Below are 21,794 nucleotides of genomic sequence, written 5' to 3' on the forward strand. Positions count from 1 at the left end.
TTTTTTACAATAGTGATAAATTGTTTCAACGATTATGTACGGATATAAGTTACCAATGTTTTCTTGTGGGGACTAAAACATGGGCCCCTTAATGGAGGTTAGACGAATATATTAATCATTAACCTTATAACCTCTGATTATTTGTAGACTATGGGGTTAATAACACATAAGGGGACGTGGTTAATAATTCTTGTTGGTTAGTCGTTTTGAAGTGCCGAAGTTGGGGGCTAGAGATATATTCTGGTAGAGGAAATTGGGAATGAGCCATCACCGAAGCTTAACATATAAGCCTGGTATATGATGTTCGCAAGAGTAAAACTTGGCTATTCTGGATTAATTCCCTTCAATTTAAAGGTGGTGTGCGCTCAACAGCTTCAACATATTTATGGTTTTATGGTAGGCTCCCATTTACCGTGGATATTTAAAAAATTAAAGTATAACTTTAATTAAACTTATAAATAAAATATAAATAAATTGCATTTTAATATTATATTAAAGAATAATATAATATTTTTAACATATTATGAATGTAATTTTTTTATAGAAATATTAAAAATAGTAATAATTCTATTTTTTAGTTTAATTTTTATATACTTCTGGTCTAAATTTTCTTACACTGTTAACTATTTAGAGATTATTTAGTTATATTTTAAAGTAATTATTATAAAATTTAAAAATTTATCATATGATGTGGATGTAAATTTTTTTAATACATTATAATTAAATTATTTTATTTATTTAAAAATAAAAGATAAAAATACAATGTGTAATGTTTAAAAAAAATATGAACTTGTTGATACTTATAGGACAAATTATAATACGCATCCATGTTCATTCATGTCATTCTGACATCTCTAATCTATATATATATATATATATATATATATATATATATATATATATATATATATATATATCATTATATAATTGAAATTGTTTAAATAGATTGAATATTTATTAGTCGGTAGTTTACAATGATATACAGCTAATGAAGATTATGGAAAAATGTATTAATAATTTTAATTTTTCTGGTTAATGAAAAGATAAACAACCAAAAATAAAATATTTCTGGTTAATTCTTAATGTGGATTTTAAAATAATATAATAAAAATCAATAAACTTGTCATTACTTGTAACTAAAAAATAGTGTAAGGTATTTTACATTATTATTTTTTATTTTGTTACAGTATTTTTAGTTTACCGGTCTAAAATTAATCTTATTTGTGAATTGTGATATATCAATGACCTGAACAATTTTTACACATGGTGGAGATTAAATACAGGATTTCCATTCAATAAATTATTCTCACAAGATTATGCATAAAGAATTTCACTACTACACCAACCAATTGGACTAGTCTTTTACAAGTATTTGTAGTGTATGTCCTAGTTATTCTTAAAAAACAAAAGAGTAAATTGGACATTGGGCTAATCGGCCTGAATTAAAATAGGTTTAAGTGCCTGACCCGAAGGGCCCATATGCAATACCCAATTCTTAAAAACCGAGTCCCTGCGACTGTAAATCGGGATTTACCGAGCGAATTGAAACCCGAAAGTGATAATGGATTTGGAAGTAGACGAGAACGATTTGAAAGTCGCCGGCGCCGAACTCTTCACCGACGGTGGCCGGCGAGGGATTCGCATCAATGGATGGTTGATCGAGTCTCGGAGGCACTCCATACTGAACTCTTCTACCATCCAAGAGTGAGTGATTCTCGCATCAGTTAACCCTAGTTCCCCTATTTTCTACTTCTGAGCTTTTAACAGTGCTTTTTATGAGAATTTTGTTTTGATGATGGATATGCCTTGCAGGTGGGAACAGAAGCTTGATACGTCTCACTTACCAGAAATGGTTTTTGGGGAAAACACTTTAATTCTGAAACACTTAAGTAGTGGCACAAAAATTCATTTCAATGCATTTGATGCTCTGTGTGGCTGGAAAAAGGAAGCCTTGCCTCCAGTTGAAGTTCCTGCAGCCGCCAAATGGAAATTTAGAAGGTGAGATGAGAGATATATATCTCAATATCCTGTTATCATTATATTCATATAGGTGTGCTTTGATTCATTTGCTATTTTTCTTTCTTTGAAGAAATGTATGTCTTGTATGAAACTGCCTGCTAATTGTTTGTGCTGTCCACCGGTCCTATTGAATAGAATGTGTAAATTTGTTGATGTGACTCAAAGTCCACATCATTTGTCTCACATTCTTTTGCGTAAAATGTGCAGTAAGCCCTCTGAGCAAGTAATACTAGATTACGACTATACATTTACAACACCTTATGTTGGAAGTGGCTCTGTTGAGATTGATAAAGATCTGGTATGCGTTCCTTCTTTGTTTGTCCATAGACTAAACTGTCATACTGAATGCCGTTTATTTGATTCACGGGGTACAATTTTGCAGTGAGTTTCTGATTCATACAGTAGTTTGTTAAATGCCCAAAGCTACATATCGGTGCTTTTGTTATAAGAAAATAAGGGAAACCGCAATAATATTATTGTTTACGCTGTTATTCAAGATATTTAATTTTTGTATGGTAGAATGGGAGAGAGATTTCTAAGGAAACCAGCGATATCCAATGGGAAGACTGCAGGGATCGAATTGATGTAGTTGCACTTGCATCCAAAGAGCCCATACTTTTCTATGACGAGGTGGGTAATGACTACTTTGGAAACCTCTACGCACAGAACTGTTTTTGCATGCAAATCATTTTTTGAGAAACAATTTTGCATTGTTCATGAGAAAAGAGCTCAAGTGAAAGATAGAAAAACCATATAACTAACCCTCGTCAGTTCTGTACTGTAGTGCTCCGTTTTTTAGAAATTTATCATGCTGTTAATCTGCACAGGTGAAATAGTTTAGTGAAATCTGCTGTTTATTAATGATAGTCAACAAGAACCAAAAATCCAAAATAGATATGTTCGTGCTTACTTGTTTATCCATATTCTCTTCTTCGATGGTATTTACTTTTCTTCAAAAATGAATCCTTATCATGAACAGGTGGTGTTATACGAGGATGAACTTGCCGATAATGGAGTATCACTTCTTACTGTGAAAGTGGTAATAATTATTTTGGTTTCTTGTGTTGATTTGGGTCTGGTTTTTGGTTTTTGTTATGCAAATTAATATGATTACCAACTTCTCATGACATTACTTTTTGGTTTTACAGAGAGTCATGCCAAGCTCTTGGTTTCTTCTGTTGCGATTTTGGGTGAGCAATCTCTCTGTTTGTGTACTAAATTAGTAAATTTCTTCGTAGTCTTTTAAGTGATGTTTGGCTTGCAATTTTGGTATTTTGTTATTCTAGTCAGTTCTATACTGCGTGGTCCTTTTTTTAGAAAATGGTCATGTTGTTAATCTGCACAAGTGAAATAGTTTAATGAAATCTGCTATATATTAATGATAGTCAAGAACAAAAAATTTAGTTATTTCATTAGTTACTCTTTTAAATGAAGTTTTGCTTGCAAATTAGTTATTTCATTATTATTACTCTTATGTTTGTAAATCATGTAGGTCATCTAAAATACTGAAGTTATTGCAAAGGATCTATAATGCTCCTGACAAACTTTGTGATTAGTATCTGTGTCAGCACATCATCACACCACTTTCCCTAAACTTGTAATTTTAACTGATTAATTTGGCTCTAATACAGCTTAGAGTTGATGGAGTGTTGATTAGACTGAGGGAAACACGTATGCATTGCGTATTTGGTGGATGTACAAATCCCATTATACTTCGAGAGAGTTGCTGGAGAGAATCTACATTTCAAGCTCTGTCTGCTGTAAGTTTGTACTATACAGCGCATGCCATGTTCTTACATTAATTTAGAATGCTAATTTCTTTTTCTGTTGTTGACCATAGTATAGGAAGAAAGAATGTGGGTGATTGATCTGTGCTGTGGTAGTTGATAATAAGGCTGTTAGGTTTTTTGTCTACTGCTTTATTCTTTTCTATACATGTTTTTTTTTTTTTTTTGTATGAGATCACGGATCAAGTGGTGTTAACCAGATGGCTTCAACAACTCAAAACGAGAGGTGATTGAGTTGTCTAGATTCTTTAAAGCTTCTTCACCTTTTTCAAAATTTTGAACGAATATTTTCAAGAAACAATACTAATGATAGAAGTTGTGACGCTTAGTGTGCCTATATGATATTGAATTCTCAAAGACACATTTATAAGATTGAAAGCACAAAATTGATTATATAGCAATTATAAATATTTCCCACTTATATAAGAAAAAATATATAGCAATTGTAAATAGTTGCCATGTTGGCTATCATTTACAAGTTACATTTTAATGCTGAGCGCCTTTCTAATTGTACTTGACTGTCTGATTGATTGATGCAGAAAGGGCACCCTTTTGATTCTGCTGCGTATGGTGATCCAAGCATCATCAGCCAGAAGCTCCCCATCATAAAGCATACTACCCAAAAGCTTGCAATTTCCTCTTAAAGATATAAGGCTGCAAATTCCCATAATGCAAAAAGGGTTTCTAATCAATTCTTAACTTGTTCATATTGTATTCATCCTTTACCATTGCAGTTTGAAACCATAATTTGCTTCTCATGAGATAAGCTCTAGATGCATGTTGATCATGTTTTGTTCCTGTACATAAGAGTTGGGGAGAGGGATCTGACTTCTCTACGAGGGATCCATTTTACATGAAAAAGTGAGAAGTTATAGCCATTACTTACAAAATCAATGGATGACGTATAAAAATTTTCACTTTTTATATACAAGCTTAAGCATCTGATCACAATTTTAACTATTAATTTTCTAATAGCTATGACTTTCCACACCCCCCTTTAAAGTAATGTCTTTCATTTTAAAGGAAAAAGGAAATGCATGGAACAGAGCAGAAGTTTACAATATGCATTTGGAAAGGCTTTTTGGGGTTGCCTCTGTATCTATCGCTCATGTATTTTGTTCACGAAACGCTATTTTAAAGCAAGTCAAATGTATTTAGCAGATAACACTCTACAATTAAATCATTATTTTGAAGTAAAGCATGGCTTAGATAACAAAACCCCTCGTAGGTTAAGCAAAGTAGGAATATGTATTACTTTAGTGTTGGCAAACATAAGCGTACCTTGACCCGTCATTTCAAAGATATTTTTTGTCAACACAGCTATGATTTGTGAAAGCCTGTTAAAAATTCCGAACTTTGAATAGAAATCATTGTGAATTTAGCGTTATGAAATAATTCAGGATTTTCCCCCTCTGTACATGGCCATAGTAGCATCAACTGTCTTACTGAAAATTTCATTCTGGAAAATCTCACTGGATTTGTCATCATTTGTTAAAATCTATCTGATAAAAATTTAAGCTTTACATATTTTGGAAGCATCCCATCTCGAACGTACCTAGCATCCACAAAGTGTTGAGGTAGTTGTTGCTGTTTGTCAATCGATTAAGATGATCGAAGTTCATGCCGGAAGAAAATCACAATTTTAATGTCGAAAAGCATAATCTTCTTATGTCAGCAACATGTCAAGTGAGCACTACGCATGTGGAATTATTTTAAGCATGAAGGAAAATAGATAGCCGGGTGTTATAGTTTGGGTTTTCTGGTGCTAAAGATGTAAGCATAAATAGACAAAGGAAACTACAATTCTCCTACCATTTACCATGCAGTACCATCATCATCTGAGTTATCGACTCTGCCAAGTAAACTGTCTTTTTTCCTGCTTAGATTAACGATCAGGGTCTTTTGGCTCAAAAGGAGGATAAAGTCTCAAGCTGAGACGAAAAACCCAATCAGAGTCTGAGGTCTAAATCAAGCTTGAGTGGCTCCTGTGGTGGCTGAGGCTGTTGTGGAACCAAGCGAAAGCTTCCTGGCCACACCATATCCGTTTGATCCTCAGACGAGAAAGGTGTCCACGCCACCCCAAGCCTTGCATGTGCATCATGAAAGCTCGGTGCCACCATAGTACCACCTCTGCATGGCTTTTGCACGAGTGAATGAGGCTGCACACCAAGTGACCGAAACATGGGTGTATTCATGGAGAATCCCATTATAGCCATGGACCTCTGAGATTGGTATCTTCTTGCAGCTCCCCTCTCCCTCTTGTGGGCGTTCTGATGACCTCCTAATGCTTGTGAACTGAAGAACTTCCTCATGCAGAAGTTGCATGAAAAAACTTTGGCAGTGGATGGTCTTGATTGTGAATCAGAGTCTCCAGCATTTGAGAGTGAAGTGCCTCCTATGCTCAGGTTCAACCACTCTTTGGGATTGTCATCTTCGCTTCCATAATTGTCCTTGTCTCCGTTCATTACTTCACCTTGTTGTTCTTTGGATGTTGTAAGAGTTGTTTCATCTTCTTTGATCATCATTTTAGATGAGTTCTGGTGATCAAGGGAAGTTGAATAGATGAAAAAAGGCTCATTGGAATCCTTTTAAGGTTAGATCAAAAACCTAATGGACAGGGGTATCAAAGTGTAATGCAAGTGAGATGGGATGTTTTTTATTTTTTGTCATACCAATCACTAACCCCACCTGTTGATGCTTGGTTCTGTAAGGAACAATGCTTATGTCATCTTCACTGTTGCGCCCCTTCAAGCTTAGGATTCCCCACTATCTTATTTTCTCCTTTTTCCTCTTTTATCCTTGCAAAGTTCTATTCTTTCCTGGCTATCTTAGGAATAGCCATATAAATATTAGGTTGACAATACTAAATCATTCCATCCGTTGTCAAAATCAAATCTCACAATTTATTTGAACTGCCTGCCATGTGTACTCCTTACAACATCATGTAACAAATCTATATGCTATACTTTTTCCTAGAGTAGGATAGATATCAGATATGATGGGTTTCTAAGATGGAGTCTTCATGTTTATCCACTGCTATATGGATTGATTTGTTTATTTCCCACCTTTTATATTCTTATTGATAGTGAAAGTAGGATCTGACTTCTGAGTTTAAGCATACGTAAGGTAGGGTTGGTTTGGCTTTTCATTGCTTTTTGATTTGATGTGTTGTGGGGGAGAAGGGTATCCTTCTTATTTCCAATAATGCTAGTAAAAAGTTGGAAACAAGATAGCATGGTCGGTAGCTATTTCAGAACAGTTTTCCATGTCCATCCAGGGCATCTGCGTGGGTGTTTTCTTGTTGGGGCTTTTTGGTGTTCTTCTCCAAACTTTGTAGTTGGAGTGTGTATATGTACAGAGGAAGAAATGCTAAAAGGGTCCAGTTGCACTTGCACTTGCACTCAGTTTATCTCTTTCAATGGTCCTAGACAAAGCCACTTGTACTTTGTCTTTCCCTTAAACTGAGTCTAACGGGAAATTTCCACCATTTCCCTGTTATGTAAAGGTGTTTATCCACAGTCCGCACACTTTCTCTCTGAAACAGACCATAGAAAAAGACACCTTACCAACCAATCACAGCTCAGCTTTGTGGAGTGCATGTAGATTGAAGATAGAAAGTGTTTGGTTCTTGGTAATGCATTACATAACACCGAATTCAAGGAACAGTGTCATGGTTTCTGTCTCATGGTCACTTTTGAGAACAAGTGGGGGGGGGGGGGGGCAAGAGATATTTCTAGATTCTGTTTTTTTGCTACAGATATATATTTCTAGTTTAACGTATGGATAATTTCTCTCTTCGGATTATCGATTGTATAATAATTTAGAGATAAACAAGAACCAGTCCAACTTAAATTGATTAAACAAGATTATTTTAACCTGTAATCTAGGTCCAACAAGATCAAAGTACATATACTGTATAAAGTGAAAAATGGGTTATGTGTGTCTGCCTAGAGATATACAAGGAATAGAAAAGGGTAATAAGAAAGCCGTAAGCAAGTAAACAAGCGCTTTTTATGAGCATTAATCATGATGTGATCAAAGATCACACCACATTTTTATCGCAATCTCTGTGAAATAGTTACTCAAAATGCTGGAAGATAGAATCGAACAGAACGGCATATTCTTCCAGGCATCATTAGGCCAAAATCAGGGAATATTGCTGCTCCACTTTCGTTCATATAATCATATTAAATTGAGAGCTAATCTCTATCCAAATCATATTTTATGCTTCACAAATTTTTAAGATGCTAATAAAAATATAGTGACAGTAAATGTGTTTTATATTGTCATCAATTATGGATTGTCATGTATGATGAAATATTTTTATAGTAACTATTTTGTTTAAGATGATTTCTAATCAATGAACAATATAAAAATCTTTATATTCATCATACATGAAAATTAAACTCAATAAAATTCATTGGTTAGTTTGAATTAAACTGTAACATAAAAAAATTGTGTTAAGACAAGAATAAAATCGTTTTGTTGCAAATCAAAAACCCTTTTAAAAACGAGAAAAAAATCTATTTTTTATTTTATTTTTTCACATAATAATTCCATGTGATAATACAAATAAATGAGATGATTGAAAGAGAAATGAATAGGCCTTCAAAACCAAACCAACTCAAAAAGAAAACTAAAAATTAGTAGTTTTATTCAATTTTTATCTTAAATCGGGAGGTTGGTTCAGTTTATGGTTTTGAAAACGTAAAATTAATCTAAATCAAACTAAATAGTTATTTATATAAAAATATATTTTGTCTTAAATGTACAATAACAAGTAATTAAATTAATATATACTAACAAGTATAATTATATTTTTGCAAGAGTGTTCTCTTCTAATTTCAATGGTACAACAAATAATAGTTTTATTTAAATTCAATGATTGTTTTACTTTAATTTCAATAAATGATGACAAGTAACATGCATGAAATTATATTAAGGTCATTTGTTGCTTTTACAAGTTCAATGAATGTTATACTTTAAATTTTTTTATTAACTATTCTAATTTTAATTACTTTATGTATGTAAATTGTAGTTATAATTTAAGATTCATTTATGTTGTAGTTATTCATTACCGAAATTTGGTACATACAAAATAGAAGTTGAAGTTACAATTGACATAGTGAACAAAAAATTAAGCATTGTTATGTCACATTGAATTAATAAATATTTTGATTTTTTTAATGCATAGTAGCAAAATTTTAAAACAGTCCAATCAAATCAAACTAAATAATAAAAAATTAATTTAGTTTAATTAAAATTTTAGAATATATTTAAATCATATTCTTATTTAATTTATATGACTTTTAATTAACGACAATAAATCTGATCAACTCAAAATTAATTTAAAATTTAATTAAATAATTAATTCGTTGAACTTGATTAATGAACTAAATGAGATAAACATGATTTAAAGATTGAATTTAATAAATAGATGAATCAAATTTGTGTTGCGTACAATTTAACCTGCTTAATTCATGAATCAACTTTTTTTTGATTCGTCCTTGGGGTATCCAGGACCGAGAGCAGTGACTAATCTCCTCGCTACGAGGAAGGCACCTCAAAGGGTGAGATAGCTGGCCCCAAGATTTAACACGACTGCATACACAATACAGGATTCGAACCCCTGACCTTGCTTAACCGTGAATCAACGCTTGGAGTTATTCATGAATCAATTTAACATATAAACATATAATTTCTATAATTAACTTTTTATTTAATTTCAACTTGTTAAAAATTTAAAACTTAGTTTTAAATTAATAATAATAAAATGTTTTATAATTTCATGAATATAGATTAGATTTTTTATTATTTTATGCAAGATAATATAATTTTTATTTATATAAACTTTGATTATAATTAAGTTTTTTTAGAATCATTTCTTATAACTATGCAAAGTTAATAAAATAAATTATTTTATCTTTTTTTTAAATAAACAATTATTTTATCTAAAATCTATTATTAAATTAAAATTTTAAAATATATAATAACAAAAGAAATTATCTCTTGATTCATATAATTTGAGTTAACAAGTGTTAACAACACTTAAACCGAGTCAAATTCAAATCAAGAAAAATAAATTTATCTCAAACTCAAGTCAAGTTACAAACTAAAACTAAAGCAAATGTTATTAGATTGAATTGAACCAATTCGATCTCAACTCATCTTTGGCCCTACTTTTAAGAAAAAAAAAAAAAAAAACCAAACCGAATACACTTGGAAATTAACACCAAATATAAAAAAAAAAATGGTTGTTATTATTAATTTACATTAATATTAATTTAGTGCATTACTTGATAAGTGATCAATCCGCATATTATTTTGAAAAATACTTGAAAGAAAGACGACAAATGTACAGCATTTAACCAAAAGCCAGATACAAGAAGAATCAATAATAACTAATCTTGAATGATGTTCCGATTTTGAAAGAAAGAAGTTTTTCCCTCTTGAATAAGAAATAGCACAAATTAAAAATAGCATAACAGATGAGTCCCATTCAAGATTCCTACAACCGTTACTTTGCAGATAGCACTATTCATAATTATTGATCACCCATATTCTCAAAGGCAACTACGAAAATCCAACAGCTTCCTCACGTACCTGCAACAGCAAAGGAAATCACAACTGCATAAGCATGAGATATAGCACGGGATTTAAGATTTTAGACATTATTGTTACATCCAGCATCAGATCGATTGCTCATGAGTTTACATCACACAAAGGATACTTTTAGAAATTATATATCCTCGTGCGCATGCATTGCATCTGTTAACATTGAAAACTGAAACCACCAAAATAACAGGAGTTTCAAAATAGGGTCGAGTGGTCATAACATACAACACCATAGACAGAAAATAGCAAGCAATGTTGATTTTTTTATTATTATAAAAATACTTAGACTTGTCATAAAAAGGAATAGGCAAAGGTTGTAATCATCCTTCACATAAAAGGACAGACTGTAGTATTTTACTGCCATGCCTAGCTGCCTGAAGCTTTCAAATTGTCATCGTAGGAAGAATTTCAAGGCAGCAACCTCTTTAGCATAAAAATCTCAACTTTCAGAGCAAAGGATTTGGATTTGGGTCAAGGAGTTCATTTAAGTTTAACCATAATAATCAATCGGAATTTAGAACCTCACCTCAGGAATCAGGATCACCTGTGAAAGGAATGGAGTTTACCCATTAGTAGTATTAGAAAACTGATGAAAGGGCTGGACATACAGCCATTTCAAGGATGACTCGGGCATGAATTTTATTTCTGTTAAAGTAAGCAATTTTATGCATGACATGAAAGGACAAAAAGTGCTCAAATTATTCCTTCCGAATTTTTATTGGAACCATAAAATACTTTTTTATTTTGGTAATAGCATTTCCAGAATGGTGTAGAAACTTCATGACCTTAGATACAGTTGTGAATAAAAAGACAGAAAGCCAGCAAAAGAAAAATGAGCAGGGATACAATCTTAGGTTTTTCATTCAGTTAGGACTACATCTAACTGCTTAAAGCATAGTGTTTTCAAAAGCATCACTACATTCACATGCAATGGATTGACGAAATGTTGAATTCAAAGAATTAGACCCAAAAGAAACAAATTAATGTACAGGAAAATCTGGCTACTGCTTCGGTTCATCTCCAAGAATCACCAATCACTTACTTATGTATGGTTTAACTGAAAACATTATCGAATTTATAATTTTGAATAAAGGAAAAAAAAAAAAAAAAAAGGGAACCTACTATGCAGCATTCTTCTCTCGCCATTGGATGATCGATGTCCTTGCGCATCACCCATCTTTTCCATTCCCTAAAAATTTGAATCTTAATACCTTAAGAACCAAGCTAGACAAACTCACAAATTCTACCCATCTCATTTCTTCACACAGAGTAACACAACAGACAGGACCCCCTAATTTTAACATTCTACCAGGCCAACAATTTAAGGTTTTCTATGATCCAGAACATTTTTATTTTTTAAAAAGGAACTTTTGGGTGGGTTATTGAAATGAAAATGTTTTAAAACGACAAAAAAATTTATTTGAAGATTTTCATGCGTCCTAGAACCAGCAAGACTCACAAAGAGACTACTAGCGATCTTGACAAGAACGTCGGAAGGTACCGTGAGACAGCTCGCAGCAAGCGCGTGCACTGACAGCAACGTGTGACGTCATGCAGGTGATAGCCATCGTACTGTGCAGAGGTAAGAGCGATTGTGTGCAGCCCAATTGCCCCAAATTCCTGTCCCAAAAAAAAAAATCACATTTTCAATATAAGCATCGCATCTGGAAGAAAATTACGAAATGGATTCGAAATTGCAAGAATTATTGAAACGGCGGCTGAGTAAAAATTGATTGTGAAAAGGTTTCGTTTTGGTTGTCGTTGACTAAGTGAAAGGGCGAAAAGCGAGACCTGGAAGCAGGCATGGAAAAGCGGCGGGACTGGACGCGAGGGGCGGCGAGTGGCGGCGGACGGAGGCGGGGGAGGGGTGACGGCGCCGCCGGTCGGAGAGAAGCCCTGGCTGTGGAGATTACGGAGCGAGAGAGAGATGCTGAACGCCAAGCCATTTGTGATTATCGGAATCCAATCTGAGAAATGAGAAACGCAGTTTTAGGGTTTTGCAAAGGTTTAGTGATGGTGGCTGGTACTGGTACTAGTAGCTACTCAGTCTCTTAGCATAGGTTTTGCCAACCATATATGACGATACAAATAAAACGGCGTCGTTTAAACTTTGCTTTCAATTTTTTACCTTCTTGTTTTCTTCTAATATTTTGGATTATTAGACTTCCCTCTCACTAAAATATAATAAAGGTCTTGTTGATTAGTATTTTTAAAACATTGTTTAATCAATCGATATTTGAAATTTTTTAATTAAAAATTACAGTAAAGTTACACAAAAATATTTGCAAATCTTTTTAATAAAAACTTTATATTTTTGACTCTTCAAATACTTTCCAAATAATAATAATTAATATAATATTTATTAGACTAATTAAATGATTGTGTTAAATTTTTATGTTAATCTTTATTAAAGAAACTGATTTTAAAAAAATTGAATTCAATATCATTTAAATTAATGACTTGTTAATATGACTGTTTTAATTTTCAAACAAAGGAAAAATAATATTAGCAAAAATAAGTGCAACTAAGATGAATATATTGAGTTTATTGGTTATGCATTATTATATAACAAATTACATTGTTAAACAATAATAAATTATGATTTATATGAATTCTAATATAGTTGTAGAAGTTAATAAATTTATCTCGATGATTTTTAAGTACATTACCTATTTTCTTATGTGTTTTGTTAGGTACTTCTCATAACATATGTTTGTGTTAATTAAACAAAATTGATAAATTAAACAAAAAGATTAAAAAAAATAGTATTTATATATACAATTAATAAAAAAATTTAAGTGAATAATATAGTGATTTCTACAAATATTTTATTATTATTTTAATAAAGACGGAGCTTATGTGTAATATCATATCATATATATTATGATATTATTATTCCACCAAAAAATTTCATTTTTCTGTCAGGAAAAAGTCAAGGAACGATAACAAAAAGTTAGAGCAAAGAAGTTAACCATCATTCAGAAACAAAAAAAAAAAAAAAAAAAAAAGACAAGAAAACAATTCTTTCAAGAGTGTAAAAGCAAAGCCATCTAACATTTAACGTATTTATAATAAAATTAATTTCTTTCCCTTTTTCCTATGCAAAGCAAATAAATAGAAAAACAAGAAAAAACATTTTTTTCCCTCTTCTATCTCCTTATTTCTTTAAATTTAAACAATCTATGTACCATAAAAAAATTAGAAACATACAAAAAAATTTGAACAATCTAAAATTTCATCTTATTCCATATCCATAAAAACCAAAAACTCTTTCTCTATATTTATTTCTTTCTTGCTTTTCTTTCTTTAGTTATTTAGTTTAAAGAAGGATAAACATTTTAAAAGAGGAAAAATAAGAAAAAAGAACGGTAGAAGAGTTATAAATTTTGTTTGGTAAAAAGAAATGAAAAATAATTTTTTGTTTTGTTTGATTAACAAAGAATTTTTTAAAAATCAATTTACATTTGTAATCTCTTAATTTTAAATTTTAAAATATAAAGTAAAAATAATTTAAATATTATACTAAAAATATTTTAAAATTTTGTCATTTTTACAAATCCCTAAGATGATGTTAAAGGAAAACTAAAATTAGATGAAAAATATTTTTTGTAATCTCCTTTGCTAAAGGAAAACTAAAATTAGATGAAAAATATTTTTTGTGATCTCCTTTGCTAAAATAATCTACTAACGAGTCATTAATTTAAGTAATATTAGACTCAATTTTCTAACACAATTTTAAATTTGAATCTTGTATATAAAAAAATATGATTAGAAGAAAAAATTCATTATAAATAAATAAATTCTTTGATAAAAATTAATCATTATAAAATCAATAAAAACTATGTATCAATAATATAGTTTCAAAAAAAAATAAACAAATTTATAAAAACTCTCCTCCAAAACCAAACAATATATTAATGTCTAAGCAAAACATTAAAATTTCATCTTTGTTTAAATTAATAGAATGAAACTACAACTTTTAATTAAAGAACAACTACAAATACACCCAGCTACACTTAAATTTTGTTTAATAACCTTAAATTCTTGTTCCATGAATAGTGTTCATACAAGAAATTCTCTTAATTATGGAGTCAACTTGAACCGAACAACTATGAGAGCCATCGTTAGACCACGCTCAACTTGTCCTCTAATTTGGGAAGCCTAGACTAATTCCTCAACATATTGATGCTCAGCAGAACAACTATGGTCCACCCCTGTGAAGTTTAATAACTGAATGACAATGACAATAATATTAAACAGGTTTTACACTGTAAACCAAATACATGAATTAAAACTCCTCCTTTAAATTACATCCTCCGTGGCTAAATGACTCTTGAGGAATAAATCTTAGGAATGAAAATAGATGTATCTTGACTTGATCCAGCAAGATACATCCAGCGTTGAATCCAATGACAAATTGCAAAAAGCAATGGATGTTCCTTTTGAAGATTTGTGGGTAAGATTCAAGGATTCACTTTGCTAAGGGAGTATGTCTTCACACACTTCAACTGGTTATTATATGAGTAAACTCTGCCGGGTGATAAACTTGTGAAGACCACGGTTCCTCTATAATGTAGTCTCACTTGGGAATTCTGACTTTCTGACAAGAGGCCAACTTCTTGCAAGTCTCCTTCTTTCCAGCAAATGTTGACCGTTACCCCGCCACGTGCTTTTAATCCCTTCACACAACCATTGGCCCATTTATCTCGCGGCAACGCAGGAAGCAAGTAGAGATCCTTCATTGTGCTTTGAACAAGCATTTCTGCAATTGCTGCTGTAAAACTGACACCAAACAACGCTTTCTTTCTCAGTCACACTAATTCAGAATTACGAGTATCGTTGCCAAGTAGTTAATGCTAAAGCAACAGTTCCATCACAGGCTAGGTTTCAAACATGTGGGTGAACTTTAAAATACTACTATGATGTCAAGTTCCAATTGTCCGGGGTTAGGATGTTGATAAGATGCAACAGATTCAACAAGATATGATAATTGCACAAATGTTCAACATAAGAAAAAAGCAAATTTCAAGCATGAGTACACAGATTTATGAAATGACAGTGAAATTCAAAATGGGAGCACCAGAACTACCCACCCACTCCTTCTCCAGAAATGGGAGAATAAATATACTTAAGTTTGAGCTTTCAAAATGACGAAAGTGAAATTGACATGATACACAGATGTTACAGTTCTAACATAAAGATGATCCTTACCCAAAGTTTGCATCAATCTGGAAAGGGGGATGTGCTGTGAACAGGTTGCTGTAAAGTCCTCCTTCAAAATCACGCTCATGAGTAGGATCCACCAAGACAATCAAGTGTTTTATCATACGATATGCGTGCTCGCTATTGTGAAGATGTGCCCACAGTGAAGCTTTCCAAGTTGTTGACCACCCTGGACCATCATCTCCTATAATACAGTGCAAGAATGTTAACTACTGTTGAATTGTTTTATTTACTTTTAGCATTGAAGATTAAAAAAATAATACAGATTTAAGTCATGTCGTTATATATACAAAGTTGAACAAAAAGTAATCCCTATACAATAAAGGCATCCACAATTATTGGAGTACCATTATAATTGTCTACTAAACTAACTACAGGCTTAAAGACAGCACATAGTCAGTCTATTTCGAAAGTGCTCTCAAGTCTCAACACGTAAAATCACTCAAGCTATCAAAAGCAACAAACACATGGTATCATTAGACATTATTTTATACAAGTGTCTTCCAATAAGATATTAATAATTACACGTGGTTCCAGTTCATCTAAGCATATGAAATTTCAACATAATAAATAAGAGATGCAGTGCCATACATATTGCAAGAAAAAACAACTATTATCTACGAAAAGAGTTTAGCTCTTAAAGTTCTCATAAAAGACCTCTTTTAATTAGACTTAATTCCACAGCTTTACAGAGATCTGGAGTTTTCTCTAGACTAATTGTGTGCCCTGGAAACAGCCCAAACAGATGCGAAACATGTCGATGATGTACATCTGGGTCCTCAAAATCTTCTGCCTGCCAAATAAGTAAGGTGTTATAGTTAACATGGAACTGCTAGCCTACAGTAGAACTTGGTTGTTGTAAATCAGAACAAGATATCAGATGAACCAAATGGACATTAGAGAGATGGAGAAAGGAATACATATTATATAAAATTGCATACCCATTCCATAATGGAACCATCTCCAGCAACTTTTGTCGGAGGAAGCTTAGACAGAGACTCAGTGACTCTCTTGATAATACCGTCATTTTGTCTTCCTAAAACCTGTTATTGAGAAATTTAGTGCCCAAGACAAAATTAGGATATTATGAAATTAGTATTGGTTTGAGTATTAAGATCATTTTCACCTCAGCTGCAGAAATGATTATAGAGAAAACTTCTTTTATGATTGAAATATCCATGGTTGATGAGTAGCTCACACTAGCAGGCTTTCGATCTGGTGCAATGAACATGTGCTCAGGTGAAGTTGATGGGTTAGTTTCCAATAATCCACCTCGGCCTTCAATCAACCAATCCAACAAAAATGATGTACATCCTTCCAACAAAGGATATGCTTTATTTTTAAGAAAATCCTAATATAAAAGAAAATTCAACCATCACTTACCAAGTAACTGATACACAAACACATGAGATATTACATAGAACAAATCTAATTTATGAATATAGTATTTACAAATAAAAATATAGATATACACTTGCCATGATAAAATAATAGTTTTTTCACTGTATCTAATAACTAGTCTATATTTATAACCTCAAAGGTTCATTGGTAACAATGGGAGTAAATAAGTTGCATCCATATGAAACTTGAAATCTACAATTACATTTTTTGGTTGTGGTTTGAAAGTCTATTTGAACCACATAATACTTATACAACATGTTGCTCCCTGAGTTCCTGGATTTACTATTCATTGTAGCTGAACAAGGTCATATTTGGATTAGTATCAATATCAATTTTGAAATCTGTGTACATTACATAAAACAAATTATAACTAAAAATACATCAACTGGTTATAAAGAACCCTATCACAAAAGGAAGATGAATAACAGCTTTCAATATTATACGTCCAACATATAGTTATGCCATGAAACAGAAGCAGATTAGTTAGGCATGCATGAAGTAGGCAACTCAACAAAGTATGACAGCTCTTAAATTCAATAACTTGAGGAAATCTAAAACTGTTAAATCCCCTAAAGTCTAAACTGCTCTTTTCACAAGATCAGTTTTGAGTCAATACTTTAAATCAAGGATTAAATAATTTACTGAAAAACCAGAACTTACTTTGTCCATTGTATAAATATATTGCTCCCATAAATGGGTACAAAGCCAAGCTCCACCCATTGGCCATAAAGCCCAGACAGCCTCACCTCGATCTGGCGATGTTTTAGCCCATATGTCAGAAACTTGATGTGCAACCCAACCATTTGCTCCATAGTTCACCTAAATGCAAGATCAAGTGAAAATCTGGACAGAACATATAAAATTCATGGCACAGTGAGCACATGGTAATATGCTAGACTTTTTTTTCTCTTGCTTTTATGCTTTGCTAAAGATTTTCAGGTATGGGGCACGCTACAAAGTTTCTGATAGTTTATGGGCATAATCGATCCCTATTTTAAATAGAATGACAAGAAAAATATGAAGAGGGAAAAGAACAAAATACCTTTGCAGTTTTTTTGCCATTGACTGCCAAAGAGGACATGAAATCAAATAAGGGCTCTTGACACTCGTGTAGGTTGCAAGAAAGGGATGGCAAATAATTCATTTGAAGATTAATGTTCAAGTGAGGAGCACCACTGGATAACATTAAAAAAAACAAAAAAAAAGAATAATAAATAGGCAAATTACAAACTCGACAATTCTTAGATTAATTTTCTCTCACTTGATTAAATCCCAAATTTTCTCTCACTTGATTAATCTAAGGGTTATATTTCCACCTTATCACCTTCTCACAATAAAAACTTCTCACTTGATACGCTCCGTGGAGCGTATCAAGTGAGAAGTTTTTATTGTGAGAAGGTGAGAAGGTGAAAATATAACCCTTAGATTAATTTTCTCTCACTTGATTAAATCCCAAATTTTCTCTCACTTGATTAATCTAAGGGTTATATTTTCACCTTCTCACCTTCTCACAATAAAAACTTCTCACTTGATACGCTCCCTATATATAGGGAGCGTATCAAGTGAGAAGTTTTTATTGTGAGAAAGTGAAAATATAACTCTTAGATTAATTTTCTCTCACTTGATTAAATCCCAAATTTTCTCTCACTTGATTAATCTAAGGGTTATATTTCCACCTTCTCACAATAAAAACTTCTCGCTTGATACGCTCCTTATATATATATATATATATATATATATGTGTATTTATATTTAATATTCCATATCCACCTGAAAACTCTAAGCCAGCCACCTTATAACCTAGAAACTACAGCATACAATTTTATTTTTTTTTAATTGATCGAAGAGGGATAAAAAGAGAAGGGAAGACATACTCCCATGCAGGCTCAACATCTTTGTTCCAGATACCCTGTAGGTTTGCCACCTGGGTCCCAGGACGCGAACAAGAGATTAGAAGATATCGACCATATTGAAACAAAAGCTCCACAAAGGAAGGATCTTCATCAGTTTGAAAAGATTTGACTCTTGCTGAAGTTGGAATGGAGACATCACCTCCCATTTGAGAGATGTTGGTTTGGGAGGAAACCAATTTCCTTCCGTGCAAAACAGATTTTCCTAGAGCAGTTTTGGAGCTTTTAGAGAGTTGCAATGACACACGATGAAAAAGATTTTGATAGTCATCCAAGTGACGTGCATAAAGATCAGCATATGAATTTTTTTTCACAGAATTCATTTTACTGAGGGACTCAGAGGTAGGATCCTTCTTGGAGTCTTCAGGCTTAGTAAATGGGCCATCGAAGGAAGAAGAAGCTGTCAAAAGCAAAATAGCCCAATCTGAGCCTTCAACTCTTAGCTTCTTATCATCCAAAACATGTATAACCCCTTTATTTTTACTAATCTGCATATCAAGAACTGCAGAAAACTGAATTCCCTTTGGATTCGGATCGTCAACTGAATTCACTTTTGGCCGGACCCTCCTGCCAGGACAGCTTCCTTCAATCATTATCTGATTTTGGCCACTTACCCTTGAACTGTGATGCATTTTGCTATCAAAATACACTGTAAATGATAATGACCCAGGTTTGCTCGCTGAAAACCTTGTCACTATGACTTGGTCTGGGTTAGAAGCAAAATGTTCTCTGGTAAATTCTACATCTCCTACAGAGTACTTGATTTTTACTGTTGCAGTATCCAAATCCAGCTCCCTATGATAAGACTCGTTTGAATATGCAAGATGAGAATCATCAAATTCTAACTTGATATCACCAAGAAGTTGGTATACCTTCATATCAAGAAATAACAGTTAGGGGCGAGTGCCAACATTGTACAAAGTTTCTTTAACCACCAACTCCATAATCCAAATGAATACCAAATAAGCACACATTTAGAAAAGGAGGTGGGTGGGGGAGGGGGGGGTGTAAAAGCACTAGTTGAATAAAATCATGTGATTTGTATTTTACAAAAATAGCACCTACTCAGATTCCTCTGTTTATATATCATATTGCAGGGTTGTCGACCCCTAACAGCAATCTAATAAATAGCATAGTTCATAAAAACTTAGTGCAAGGATGGTTATACTTATTGTGATATATATATTACGTACATCTGAAGGGTCTCCGGACAACTTGACAGCTTCCGCCGTAGCTTCAGAGTATTTTCTATCATCAACAAGCTTTCTAACTTGAGCCACTGCCTGTGAAGCATTTTTGTTGGCGTAGTTTCCAGGAGTTCCAGTCCAAAGCGTGTCCTCTACAAACAATTTTAAATCATCACATTAGCATGTTTCACGAAAGAGAAAAGACACAGCTGATTGGTTTCCCTGTGCATAACATAGCGCAGCATGACCAAGTCCTTGACATCTCAATCTCAACTATATAAATATACATCGCCCACTAGATGCAAAATAAAATCAGAGCAAATATTTCTCCCTAGTCCCCATTGAATCTGAGAACCTTAGGAATACCACACTGCAAAAACTAGCCGTTATAAACCTCCATCCTTCTGATTGGGACTCGAGTCCCGTACTGTGCAATTGTATCCTAACAAAGATCTTGAAGGACAGTATCCATGTGTGCTGTATCACTCACATTATAATGTCACAAACTCAAATAATTGTAAGAGTGCAGCCTTAAACAAGCTAAGCTAGTGACAAAGAATATAAAACAAAATGCTTAAACGTGAATAAAGGAGTATATTTCTCTATATTAATAGCATTAAAGTTTGTGTAAATGAGTACCATATAAATATAATATAACATCACTTTCATTGGCATTCGGATCAAGGTAAGAAAGTGGAAGTAAAGCGAATAATATGGAGATTGAAAGGAAGAATACCATTGAGTTGGAGAAGTTCCGATGGAACACCGCCCCAAACCATGGCACCGAGACGGCCATTGCCGATGGGGATGGCGTCGGTCCAGTGCTTAGCAGGCCCATCAAAGGTAATCTTCAAGGGCCTTGAAGGCCCATCAATGGTTGAAGTTGGCTTCCACAACTCCTCCAGTTCTCCAGCTGCCAAAGGAGGAGACAAGCAAGAGCAGACAACACAGTAAACAAGAAGAAGTCGGTGGAGCAGGGGAAGCTCACAGCTGTGCCTCATAACTGTTGCCACCCTTTATCAACGCAACTCATTAGACTATTTAGAGTTTTGGACACACATTTTATAGAAGGAAAAAAATTCTTATTTTAGTCTTTTTTTTTTATTTATTTATTGAAACTTCTTCAGAAATTTTGTATTTTTATATTAATTAATGAATTTATTTTTCAAACTTTAAATTGAATACAGACAAATTTAAAAGTTAATAAATAAATAAATAATATAATTTTTTAAAATATTAAATATTTAAATTTATAAATATTAATAATTTGTTTTACATGCCAAAAAAAATTGTGAATTTATAATAAAAAAATTTGTGTTAACGTTAACAATAGTTTTATAAATTAAAAAAACTATTAATTATGTTCTAAAAATATATTAATTTAAAATAAATGATGTTGCTCAACATGATAAGCTTACTCCATTAGCAAGTATTAATAATAAGTAGTTTTATTCCTTAAATTAATATAAAAAGACGACTAATAAAGGGATTTCGCTGTTAATGCTATCATTTATAATCTTTAAAATAATAATAATAATTTTAAAGAAAAATACTACTCAAAAGAAAAATTAATAATGTTTAAATATTTATCTAAATAAAAAAGTTATATAATTATCCTCGCAATAAATTAATGCTATAACTATAAATAGGAA

General features: G+C 32.5%; 4 protein-coding genes across 12 annotated transcripts; 1 reads left to right on the plus strand and 3 right to left on the minus strand.

Annotated features, from left to right (window-relative positions):
* Positions 1–1,510: 1,510 nt before the first annotated feature.
* LOC109795115 (TIP41-like family protein) lies at positions 1,511–4,737 on the plus strand. Of its 3 annotated transcripts, none has more exons than XM_020354538.3 (9): positions 1,511–1,704; positions 1,813–1,998; positions 2,227–2,317; positions 2,539–2,649; positions 2,999–3,058; positions 3,168–3,209; positions 3,651–3,779; positions 3,981–4,032; positions 4,346–4,737. In XM_020354538.3, exons 1-9 carry the CDS (start codon positions 1,562–1,564, stop codon positions 4,360–4,362), a joined length of 831 nt encoding a protein of 276 aa, XP_020210127.1. In that variant the 5' UTR covers positions 1,511–1,561; the 3' UTR covers positions 4,363–4,737. The 3 variants fall into 3 exon arrangements, with proteins under 3 accessions (XP_020210127.1, XP_020210126.1, XP_020210125.1); XM_020354537.3 differs by having other exon boundaries at positions 4,007–4,032; XM_020354536.3 differs by lacking the exon at positions 3,981–4,032 and having other exon boundaries at positions 1,513–1,704.
* On the minus strand, positions 4,193–7,459 carry LOC109795116 (zinc finger protein 7). Its single transcript, XM_020354539.3, has one exon. The coding sequence runs from the start codon at positions 6,329–6,331 to the stop codon at positions 5,756–5,758; it is 576 nt and encodes a 191-aa protein (XP_020210128.1). The 5' UTR covers positions 6,332–7,459; the 3' UTR covers positions 4,193–5,755.
* A 2,727-nt stretch (positions 7,460–10,186) lies between these two features.
* LOC109789208 (uncharacterized) lies at positions 10,187–12,484 on the minus strand. 7 transcript variants are annotated; one of them, XR_002238809.3, is made up of 5 exons: positions 12,213–12,484; positions 11,923–12,041; positions 11,544–11,610; positions 10,948–10,965; positions 10,187–10,409 (listed from the first exon to the last, which is right to left on the minus strand). XR_002238809.3 is itself a non-coding variant. In XM_020348129.3 (4 exons), exons 1-3 carry the CDS (start codon positions 12,365–12,367, stop codon positions 11,591–11,593), a joined length of 294 nt encoding a protein of 97 aa, XP_020203718.1. In that variant the 5' UTR covers positions 12,368–12,484; the 3' UTR covers positions 10,187–10,409; positions 11,544–11,590. The 7 variants fall into 7 exon arrangements, 4 of the variants coding, with proteins under 4 accessions (XP_020203718.1, XP_020203702.1, XP_020203725.1 ...); XR_014428017.1 differs by having other exon boundaries at positions 11,881–12,041; XR_014428016.1 differs by lacking the exon at positions 10,948–10,965 and having other exon boundaries at positions 11,881–12,041.
* A 1,948-nt stretch (positions 12,485–14,432) lies between these two features.
* On the minus strand, positions 14,433–21,179 carry FUC95A (1,2-alpha-L-fucosidase). The gene is made up of 10 exons (XM_020351491.3): positions 20,879–21,179; positions 20,149–20,294; positions 18,920–19,827; positions 18,088–18,220; positions 17,706–17,864; positions 16,771–16,995; positions 16,586–16,687; positions 16,302–16,437; positions 15,633–15,828; positions 14,433–15,203 (listed from the first exon to the last, which is right to left on the minus strand). Exons 1-10 carry the CDS (start codon positions 21,141–21,143, stop codon positions 14,885–14,887), a joined length of 2,589 nt encoding a protein of 862 aa, XP_020207080.1. The 5' UTR covers positions 21,144–21,179; the 3' UTR covers positions 14,433–14,884.
* Positions 21,180–21,794: the final 615 nt, after the last annotated feature.

This window comes from Cajanus cajan, chromosome 7 (assembly GCF_000230855.2).
Source record: "Cajanus cajan strain Asha chromosome 7, NIPB_CcT2T_4, whole genome shotgun sequence".
NCBI lineage: Eukaryota > Viridiplantae > Streptophyta > Magnoliopsida > Fabales > Fabaceae > Cajanus > Cajanus cajan.

What these genes read in the sequence shown, in the direction of transcription:
- LOC109795116 (XM_020354539.3), bottom strand. Translation starts at nt 6,331, where the DNA reads ATGATGATCAAAGAAGATGAAACAACTCTTACAACATCCAAAGAACAA.
- FUC95A (XM_020351491.3), bottom strand. Translation starts at nt 21,143, where the DNA reads ATGAGGCACAGCTGTGAGCTTCCCCTGCTCCACCGACTTCTTCTTGTT. An exon ending in ATTAAGTCTAATTAAAAGAG is followed by an intron (nt 15,829 to 16,301) that starts GTCTTTTATGAG and finishes ACTGTATTATAG; the next exon opens with GAGATGATGGTCCAGGGTGG. An exon ending in CAGATTGATGCAAACTTTGG is followed by an intron (nt 15,204 to 15,632) that starts GTAAGGATCATC and finishes GTTTGGTGTCAG; the next exon opens with TTTTACAGCAGCAATTGCAG.
- LOC109795115 (XM_020354536.3), top strand. Translation starts at nt 1,562, where the DNA reads ATGGATTTGGAAGTAGACGAGAACGATTTGAAAGTCGCCGGCGCCGAA. An exon ending in AACTCTTCTACCATCCAAGA is followed by an intron (nt 1,705 to 1,812) that starts GTGAGTGATTCT and finishes TATGCCTTGCAG; the next exon opens with GTGGGAACAGAAGCTTGATA. An exon ending in GCCAAATGGAAATTTAGAAG is followed by an intron (nt 1,999 to 2,226) that starts GTGAGATGAGAG and finishes TAAAATGTGCAG; the next exon opens with TAAGCCCTCTGAGCAAGTAA.
- LOC109789208 (XM_020348120.3), bottom strand. Translation starts at nt 12,367, where the DNA reads ATGGCTTGGCGTTCAGCATCTCTCTCTCGCTCCGTAATCTCCACAGCC. An exon ending in TTTTCCATGCCTGCTTCCAG is followed by an intron (nt 12,042 to 12,212) that starts GTCTCGCTTTTC and finishes TTTTTGGGACAG; the next exon opens with GAATTTGGGGCAATTGGGCT.